This window comes from Pagrus major, chromosome 15 (genome assembly GCF_040436345.1).
Source record: "Pagrus major chromosome 15, Pma_NU_1.0".
Lineage (NCBI taxonomy): Eukaryota > Metazoa > Chordata > Actinopteri > Spariformes > Sparidae > Pagrus > Pagrus major.
The window spans coordinates 4,271,048-4,281,907 of NC_133229.1; the positions used below are offsets into that span (position 1 = coordinate 4,271,048).

Consider the following 10,860-nt stretch of genomic DNA (forward strand, 5'->3'; position numbering starts at 1 on the left):
CGGGGAATTAATGATTTAACAGGAAGAAAAAAACTGCTAGTGCAGCACTCGTCTAAACAGCTGACTTTATCTTCTGTGGTACCTGGACAACCTATTACAGTGTAAGAGCTGTTGTCTTGTTCGTTATTGCAGTTATATAGATGTAATTTCTCATGCTGTTAGATTACTGTTGGACCACGCCATCAGGTGCGTGCTGGAATCCGAGAGCAACATTTTTTATTTTTTTATTTTTTTTGCCACAGTGAAAATGTTATTTTTGAAAGGCTAAGTAACTTCATAGTGTTACAAATTCCAAAAGCTGAAATGTATGAAAAAAATATTGATGTAATCATTTCCAAAATCCACAACATGTTTTTACCACATGCAATATTCTGCTTCAAGAACAACTCTTTTTTTTGTCTCGTCTTCATGATTTTTGCTCCCACCCCAAACCCCACCTCCTTACCAGAGAGGAAGCTGGTGGAGTCTTCAAGGAAGGTGTCAAGTCGGCCAAAGCCCCTCTCCATCCTACGCTCTCTAGAGGAAAAATACGTTGCTGCCATGAAGAAGCTGCAGTTTGGTGAGTTTAAATTTTTTCTTTTGGGTGTGTGTATGTAAACATCTAGGTACATTTTGTTTTACATTTGTTTTTATCTCTTAACACATAACACAAGGGTGCTGTTGGGGCAACTTCTGCTGAACCTTGACTAAGATCGTGGCTTAATTCAATTGCTTTGCACAACCTGGCAGAATGTGTTATAAATCCCCAATGTATAAGTACAAGTCCATTATCAACCTTGTAGAAAAAACTATGTCCAACAGAGAGGGTAATACATTTGAAACATTTAAGAACAATCAACAACTCAATCTACCAACCACGGTGGGTGTTTAATAAAAGTAGAGGGATTTGTGATTGACAACATGAGAAAACATACCCCATTCCCATACAGGCAATTTTAGCTGATATTACATTAATATTTCGATAATCTATGGGTAAAATGCACTCTCAAAATGTGGAAAACCTTGATAAAAGAGAATAAACTGGAAGATTATGTTGTAATTCTTAAATGGTGTGCATACGACTCAGATTTCACACCAAATGAATTGGACACTAGATTCAAAGAATGGACAGCAAAAGGACTAACAGCTCTGTGCAGGGTAATAAAAGAAGGAACAATGCACAGTTTTGAAACACTTCAAGAGAAATATCTAGTGGAAAAACAAGTTTTTATCGGTACCTGCAGATATGACATTATACTAATATGAAGGTAAAAAAGGTAACTGAGGCATGCACAAAATTATATAACTCAGCTATTAATGGTGTAATTATCTCATGCATATGTTAGAGCCTGTCAAATCTTAAAACACACTCAACTACATACATTAAGACAAAGTGGGAGAAGGAATGGGCGATAATTATACCTGAGAATAAATGGACAATAATGTGGAGATATCAAATAAAATGTACCAGTTCGCAGAATTGGAGGGAGTTCAGTTGGATAAGCATGATTAGATATTTTACTACACTTTGTCAGAAATCCTATTATGATGGAAACCCCCCTGTGTGTTGGAGGAACTGTGATAACAAACATGCAAATCACTACCATGTTTTGTGGGACTGCCCCGTTATCAAGGACTATTGGAGAGGGGTACACAATGCCCTCCAAGATATTTTTAAAGGTATTATGCCCCTAGAGATTAAGATAAATGGTTATCACGAGAGAGCCCAACTTTAAATACATGGATGGACATCATTATGGGCATTTACAGCATGGAAAAGAGAACAGCATTTGTCAATAAAGAATTTGAATAATTTTCATCTCAGTATACACTATAATACAAAACTATTACTATTACTATTACTATTGCTACTTGACTATGTAACACCCCAAATGACTACTCCCTAATTGTACATAGTTTTATTTTACTTAATTATTATTATTGTTATCACTGCTGTTGGAACCTTTGAGGATGACTGAAATGTTTGATGAAGATATTTGAAACTAAACGTCAATAAAAGGAGAAAAAAAAAAGACATAGTGTCATAAGCTCTTGATTAATACACTTAAAGTTGTTTTTTGAGGGTCTACATTCAGTAATGACAAGTGTTAGGGTGTAGTTGCATATGAGAATGGGTACATCCCTTTACAGGAAAGTGATATACTCCCTCGAACAACTTCCTCACTATGGTATTTTCTCTTTCCAGACACCTTTGAAATGGTCTCAGAGGACGAAGATGGAAAAGTGATGTTCAAGGTCAACTACCACTACATGTCTCAGGTGAAAAACGCCAGTGATACGAACAGTGCAGCCCGATCCCGCCGTCTCGCCCAGGAGGCTGTCACCCTGTCCACGTCTTTGCCCCTGTCATCCTCTTCCAGTGTCTTTGTTCGCTGTGATGAGGAGAGACTGGACATCATGAAGGTAAAGTGCTACTTCAACTTTACCTTCCACAAGATTGTGGTACAATGTGTCAATGTTATGATATTATGAAAGTGTCAAAGTACTGTTTGGTTTGCATGGGATACTACCCTGTGACGAGACCACTAGTTTGAGAATTGAGGAAGACTGATGAAACACTGGTGTCTTCCATAAGAATTTTTGTACTGTGTTTCTGCCTCTGGTGTTTCTACCTGGCCACATGGCTGCTGCGTCACATGATCTAAAGATTCAGAGTCTTACCTATTCCTATCACGACACCCCTACAGCTGCCACGCAGCCTATGTGAACACAAACACGCGAGTGAGCAGCAGCAGCAGCAGCAGCAGCAGCAGCTCAGTAATGCAGCTGCCACACATTACTTTTTTTTTCCTCAGACGCATGCACACACAGCTGTTGCATGTTTTGAGAAACTAAACTGGAGTCCTGCATTTTTTCTTAAATAAATAATATATTATGAATTTTATTTTATTTTTTTCAAATGTTTATATTTTCATGATGACTATTGAAGTGTATTTCCAGGAATAGCCCAGGAATCAAACCCTCATATGCATTGATTTGTCATCCTTTTTGTCTTTATGAATTCTTATTTCTACATTTAAATGGGTTTTGCTTAAAAGGTTCTGTTTCATTCGTGGTTGCTTTATTCTTAACGATATACCACCTCAGACTTGTTGGAGAAAAAAAACAAAACAGCTCATCTTTGCTGTGTATCACTGCCGAGCCAGTAACCTCGACTTTGCCGACCAAAAAGTAATTGGATGACAGAATACTCACTGAGTGGTCATCTTCCCTCTTGGCCCTTCTGGTCTTTAGTCTTTTCAAGTTTATCTTTGGAATTCTGAAGGAGGTCTCTAGCACACCTCTAGGCAAGCCAAGAGTGAAACCTTCATGCAACGCATATGGGCATCTTCAGGCTGGTTGTCGGCGACAGTATCTAACAAAAACTACCCATGCTAAAAGTCATTGCAGCAGAAATAATTCTGTTTCTGTTGGCGTCAGAGGGCAATATGAGCAAAAGCAACACCAGTTGATGTTTGCTGTTGGCAGCTCTGAATAGTCGCTGCCGACCATATCCTCTAATGCTACCTCAGCTGCCGCTCGGCCTCCCTCCCCTGGATTTCTTCAGCTGTTTACTGACTCAAACAGATATCCTGTCTTAATATCGGAGTCAGCCAAAACACTGTAAAAAGTCTTCCCCTCCATAATTTGCATATAAGCAAAACAAGAGAGAAGTTTTGTGTTTGACCACCATCTTACACGCCTCCCATTAATGTATTTTTTCGGTCTATAACAACCCCTGCATGCCCAGAGTTGGAGATTAGAAATCCAAGCTGAAATAGCCCGAAGTTCTCCCAAGTACCAGTGACGTCACTCATTCACAGAAGAACAAATTCAAATAAAAAGAGATAAAGTTGAAAATTGCCAAAGTTATCCTTTAAGTCTTTCAGTGTATGTAATAAGTACCATTTCTCGGGCTGTTTGTATTAAAGCCTCTCCCTTCTTTGTGTTTTCAGGTTCTCATCACAGGCCCAGCCGACACCCCATACGCCAATGGCTGCTTTGAGTTTGATGTGTATTTTCCCCAAGACTATCCCAATTCGCCTCCTCTGGTCAACCTGGAGACCACCGGCGGACACAGTGTGCGCTTTAACCCTAACCTCTACAATGATGGCAAAGTAAGTTTAACAAAGCCTTTGGTAAGATAGTGGGGTTTATTGATTTAAGAAGCTGATTATAGACGCCACATATGAAGAAAGATTGCTGTGATGTGTTTTACCCTAAATGTCCTTGACCTTGGTATAGCACCAATGTGTAATGGCTGTGCTAGGCTTAAAAGTGTCTGTGTGGGGGCATATCTGATTTTGCTGAATTTGATTGCTTTCTTATGTTTGGTGTGTGTCTGTTCCTCAGGTATGTTTAAGTATCCTCAACACATGGCATGGGAGACCAGAGGAGAAATGGAACCCACATACATCAAGTTTTTTACAGGTGAGGGTCAAGATCCATCATGATAGAGTTACGTGTCTGAATGGATCAGAAGGGCTGCTGTCTGAGTCTTTGTGTAATTGAACTATAGTTTATCCCTTCCCTGTCATTAGACCACCCAGGGCTCTGTTTTAAAAGCCCTTGTGCTTTGACAGCTGACATAAATGATCCTTATTAAAGTGAAGTAATTACTTTGCCTTGGTGACAGTATGGTTATTAATCAAAGGAAACACAAACCGCTATCATTAGACGGTCCAGGTTATGGCTGCCCACACACAACACTCCTCTTGACGTCATCTTGAAATCAGTTGTCTTCATTCATGGGTTTAGCCCTGATGCCATCTGTTTTTAGCCTTGTTGTGTGGACTGTTATCACTTTGACACTCTGACATCCTCAGTTTGTAGTCTTAAACCATGTTTGCTTACCAAGCTTTTTGTAAAGACAGAAGTTAATCAATGGTTTTATCATCTACAATCTTGAGGGTTACAACTTCTAGTGTGTGCAATTGATAATGTATTGCAGTAAAAGACTACTGGATAACCAAATTGGCACACACGCTTATGGATAAACACAAGTTAAAACCACTTTCAGGTGAAGTGAGAAAATTTGATCATCTCGTTACAATCCAATATTTTGCTGGGAAACCTCGGGTCATCACACGCACAACCCACCCAAGCATTGTTGCAGACTAAATACACCGTATCATGGGAATGGCAATCCCCATTCCTCGGGCCATTCCAGGAGGTTTTCAAAGCTGTGGCACGGCACACTTTCATGCTAGAGGGTCACTGCCATTGGGAAGTGCCTCTGCTATGTAGCGGTTTGCTTGGTCTTCCACAATGTTTGGGTAAGAAGTATGTGTCATGTAGCATTCACATGAATGCCAGATCTCAAGGTTCCACAGCAAAATTGGATTGGATATTGGCTCTGAAATGTGGCAACCCAGTTTAAGACGTACAGATTGCATAAGTTGAAGGTCATTGGCTTGATGGAGCATTTTTAGTCACACTTTATCTAGCTCCAGTGTGGCTGGGGCCAACAAGCAAGCCTACAAGATTATTTGTTGGTAATGTAGTGGCTTAGAATGGACAGAGCGATGCACGAGGATGTCCTTATTTTCCTTGAGACAGGCCACAGCATTAATCTTGCTGTTAATGAAAATATATCAGAGGATATATTTGGATCACAGTGAGTATTTGGAATGTTTTCATTACATATTTTGATTTCTCACTGCCTCTTTTTAATCTGTCAATCTGCTGTAGGTGCTAGTGTCAGTGCAGTCTCTCATTCTGGTAGCGGAGCCCTACTTCAATGAACCAGGGTATGAGCGCTCCCGTGGGACCCCCAGTGGCACCCAGAGCTCACGAGAATATGATGGCAACATCCGGCAGGCTTCCGTCAAATGGGCCATGCTGGAGCAGATGCGCAACCCCTCACCATGCTTCAAAGAGGTAGGAATCACCTGTAACACAATATGTTTTCTTGTATTTAAAAGGATATTCTAATTCCCATTTAGACCTTCAGATCCCATGAGTACCTACGTAAGTGTTGCACTGGCATCAGAAACGTTTTCAGCCAGATTCACTGCAGCACAAGCAAAGCACAGGCCCAGTAAGCAACACAACGTGTGGGCTATAACCAGTCTTTTCCAAAGCTTAATAAAAGCACACTGGCTCAGCACTTCTCCTTGCTGTGATGAGAACATGTAGACATTAAAAAGTTTACAAATTCTTTCTAAATCTACACGAACTGGCTCTAATGTGTCCTCAAAGATTAGAACCTCTAGAACCTGATGATTGTACCTTCTACAATTATTTGTATGGGGTACATACAATGAGGTACATCATAGAGTAGTTCTGCAGTCAGTGCTGCCTGTATTTCTGAGGGATATGATGGTGAATTGTTATAGGTGTATTTGACCTTTGCTAAGCAAGTGATACTAGCAAAACTGGGTCCATGATGCCATCAGCCTGACGATGAAATGGACCATTGTAACAAAAAAAAACATTGAAGGGATGTGTTAGTGTCCATGATAATGACATCCAACTGAACAATCTTGCACACACAGTTGCAAACATACAATGAAGCTTGGTGAGATACTCCCATGTGCTTTTCTCAACACTGGCCTTTTAGAGCTTTTTAACTCCTTAGCTAAAAAACAACCAGCCATAGGCAAAATGGATTTCTGGAATCATACAGTTGTGATCAAAAGTTAACATACAGTTGTAAAGAACATGTACAGGTGCATCTAAAAAAATGCTGATGTCAAGAGTGAGACCTCACAACCTAGCGAGAGCAACCCATTGTCATGATAGGATATGGTACTTAGACCTTGATGTCCTCAAAGTACAGATGTCTCTCCTTTCAAAGGACGCCATTGCCGCAGAGTTAAAGGTGCTGCAATGCGGCAGAAAAGGAGGGGGGGCTTTTATTTTATCCAGCTGAATTTGCATTAGCTGCAGTGCGCACCAACAACCACAAGGTTGCACATGTGAGCATGACTACTATGAGCATGTCAGGGCCCTGAGCTTCTCTCTTGTCCCACTAGAATGCAGACACGCCGTTTTATTTTCTAATTGACTCAGTCTGTATTAAAGCGCGTGTTGAAGTGCATTAATTAGCAGTTGACTGTGTGTCAGAATCAAAATCCTGGTTGGATATTAGTTTGTTACTCTAAAGTTAGGGTTAGTTTATTTCACATAATGTTTAATCATGCATCAGCTCCATGCCAAGCTGCCGCTGGACAAACCTATATTTTGTTAGGCTACAAACTAGATCTTGGTGTTAAAGTTAAAAACAATAAGCAACGTCTAAAATTATCCTCACTAATAGTAATGTTTTTTCCACTAAAAGTGCTTGTTTTTGTCATTGAAACTTTGTCATTGTTAATCTAAGTGTCTGAACAGTGATTTCCTTTGTAACCATACTAAGTCTCATCTTTTTGTATATACAGAATAGAATGATCTTTTGTTCTCTTGCCCTGTGGTTGAACACTGTTGTGTCATGTGTTTGCAGGTGATCCACAAACACTTCTACCTGAAGCGAACAGAGATCATGTGTCAGTGTGAGGAGTGGATCACTGACATTCAGCAGTACAGCAGTGACAAGAGGGTTGGCCGCACCATGTCCCATCATGCTGCTGCACTCAAGGTGATGCCATTAAATGTACTCAATGTAATGAAAATGCACACAAGCTAGGGCATTCATAACTACTGAATTGAAGTAGTCATCGACTAATCCCATGAAGTAGTCGAATAGTCAATTAATCATTAGAGATAACAATGATCAATTCTCATCAAAAAGGGCTCAATAGGACCAGTAAAGGGTTAATCGAGAGTCCTCAATACAATAGTGAAAGGAGCACACATTCAACTCCACTACAATTTTACCACATGGCGATACGAGATGAAAGGTCAGGGAGCCACTTAAGGCAGTAGATCATATCATGTAGGACCATGAATATCTATCTGGCTTCCACCTGATGCAGGTGGACAGGACAATGGAGAATGGTAAGAGGAAAGGAGGATGGCTGGCAGTAGTTATAAATGATAGATGGTGGAATTCTGGACACATCCCTATTAAGGACAACTCCTCTGTGAGGACATCGAGTTGTTAGCCATTAGCATGGAAGGAGTTCTCACATGTTATCGTTGTAACAGCGTATATTCCCTCCTCAGCTAACGCTGATGCAGCGTATGTGGTTTATATTTTATCAGCACTGCCAAGTTTAGACAGTTTGATCGGAGAGCGCTGTGGCTCGCGCTCGCGAGATCTGTCCGTGCTCTTTGTGTTCATGGATGCACGTGACAAAATGCGTGACAAAGTTCTCTAGTTGATTGAACAGCCTGCAGTGGCCAGATGAGCGTGGGGGGCTGGGAGACCTGTTGGGATGTCCACTGAATAACAACAAAGAGATGCACTGAAATGCTAATGATGTGTTTGGCCTCTGTCACCTCCCAAGATAAGCAGAGGATGTTTGTGAACACTTTTACAAACTGACTGCATCTCTTTTATCATCTGCCACTGCGTGAGGAATTTCTGATAAAAATATCAGGAACATTTTACAGCTCGATGACAATCATTCCTGTTGAAAATGTGTCACCTGAGCATAATAGTTCATACATCTTGTAACCACCCACACCCAGTGAAATATTCAAACCAAATACTTCACATACAAATATGATCACAGACAGAGCATATTAAAAGGTTATCTACGATATCATGAGGTCATCAATATTATGCTTCAGCTTTTTGTTTTTCAAGAGTACTGCATGGAAGTGAAAGTAATATGGCCGGGAATGATTTAAGAGGGGAACAAAGTGTGTGATACTGTGGTACTCGTCTGAGCAGCTGACTTTATCTGCAGTGGTACTGGGACAAACAATTATAGTATAAGAGCCGAAAAAGGTTTTATTTTTGTTGTTTGTTATTGTAGTTATATAAATGTACTTTCTCATGCTGTTAGATTACCGTTAGACCACGCCATCAGTACAGGATATGCCTGTATAAGGATAAGAGGAGAAGGTATTAAGACTGAAGTTGAAGTAGTTTTTAAGCTAGCTGTGTGCTTCAGTATGTTTTAAAGAGACTATATTGATATACTGTATCGTCCCGGCCATAACAATAAAATCGAGGGCTGGCCTCAAGTGTTTTCAGTGTTTTTACTGACAACACAAAATCAACGAAAACCCTACTACAGAAAGCAAGACTGTGTGTGAATGTGAATGTGATTGTACTCTACTGCACCTCCAATATTTATGTCCTTGTCATGGTTTCCTCTATGGGTACATAAACAAATTATTAATGTGTGTGTGTGTGTGTGTTCTCCCTGCAGAGACACACAGCTCAGCTCAGAGAGGAGCTTCTGAAGCTACCCTGTCCTGATGGTCTGGAGCCCAATGGTGATGAATTCTCAGAAAGGAGTGCCGCCCTCATCCTCAAAGAGCTGCCCAGCCAGGACACAGAGAAGCCAGGCAGCAGTCAGGACAACAACTGCAGCGAGGGCCAGCTATGAGCCCACCATACCCCCCACCCTTCCCAGCATCTCCAACCCTCCCCCTCCCCTTTATGATTATTATTCTCAAGAAGACTTGATGGCTTTGGAGCAAAAGCCTCCATTTTGTCAATATTTGTATGTAAAGATCTAATAGCAGAATAGCAGAGAATGAGGGCACATGGGGAACCAGATTGCGATGACATGAACTATGCTACGCCCTTATTGAAAATAGTTGATAAAACTTTTATTTACCTGTAAAAGAGTGTAAACATTTTGTGCTTTTTTCCAATTGTGAAATAACCACTGATTGGTATGTTATTAAACTTGTTTATGTAATGGCAGAGGAAAATTACAGATTATATAAGGGAAACTACCTTTCAAGAAGAATGTTTACTGAATGTTAATTTCCTTTTTGTTTTTTCTTTCTGACTGTTAGTGAGAGAACAGTTGTAACCAAGGATATACCGGTCACTCATTTAGGATACTATTTAAAAACTGAGAGAAAAAGAAAACGCACACACAACAGAATCTGACATAGAAAGCCCCTCTGTTCATCCGTTGCTTCATTTGACTTCTCTAGGATTATATTCTCTTGAATAAAGGCTGAGATGGACATTCTAAAATGCTATGTTATCCCTTTTACAGGATCCGAATTAAAAAGCCCCATGCACTGGATATACATTTGTTGCCTCTCAGAACTTCTCCATGACCGTTTTCCATTGACATGACTGTAGATCATAAGACTGTGCGTCAGCCACATGGGAAATGTATTTGAAGGCTTGTGCATGTGTATGTGTGTTTTCTGTGTGTGTGCAACAATCCCCAGTGAGATACAAAGCTGTGATGTGCCTTTGATCTGCATCATACCACCAAATACTCCAACAGAGTACCTTTACTGATAACTTTGCTATTTCTACAAAATTAATAATTCTGCTCCGCCTGACATAAAAACTGCTTTAATCTTCTTTTTTTTATCATGTTGAACTCCAGTGAACAAAACATGCACTTTCTATTTTACTCACTCCTTAGAACAGTCACATACTCTTTTTGCTAGGACATTAAATGGAGGCTGAAAGTGTGGATTGGCTGTGTGAATGCTTTTTTATGAACATTAACCTTGTCATCTCAACAAGAACAAGAGACCGTGATCGCCCGAGCAAAGATTTCAGTTTGAAAACTAGCTGGTTAAATATTGATGACTTGTCAGTGTCGTATCAAACAAGAAGTGTGACAGTGAATATTGTGATTATTGGTCAAGAGGTTGAAAGAAAAAACACATGTATACAATATCCATCTGTCATTTTCAGTGCATTCTTCTTTTTTTATGAAAGTATTGGGATTGATTTTTTGTGGGGTGTATTCATCAGTTTTTTCCTGCAATTACATTAAAGTTTATTTTATTTTTAGAATGTCCTCTGAGAACCGCAGAAATGCCGGAATTTTTAAAATTCAGTTA

General features: G+C 40.1%; 1 protein-coding gene across 1 annotated transcript in view; it reads left to right on the forward strand.

Moving 5' to 3' along the window:
• Positions 1-10,484, forward strand: part of birc6 (baculoviral IAP repeat containing 6) — a 123,704-nt gene extending 113,220 nt beyond the window's left edge. The window contains exons 67-73 of the mRNA XM_073482378.1: positions 449-559; positions 2,186-2,403; positions 3,936-4,097; positions 4,333-4,410; positions 5,671-5,859; positions 7,424-7,558; positions 9,243-10,484. Of these exons, the coding sequence (XP_073338479.1) occupies positions 449-559; positions 2,186-2,403; positions 3,936-4,097; positions 4,333-4,410; positions 5,671-5,859; positions 7,424-7,558; positions 9,243-9,422 (1,073 nt within the window). The 3' untranslated portion in view covers positions 9,423-10,484. The remainder of the gene's footprint in view (positions 1-448; positions 560-2,185; positions 2,404-3,935; positions 4,098-4,332; positions 4,411-5,670; positions 5,860-7,423; positions 7,559-9,242) is intronic.
• The last annotated feature ends 376 nt before the right edge of the window (positions 10,485-10,860 follow it).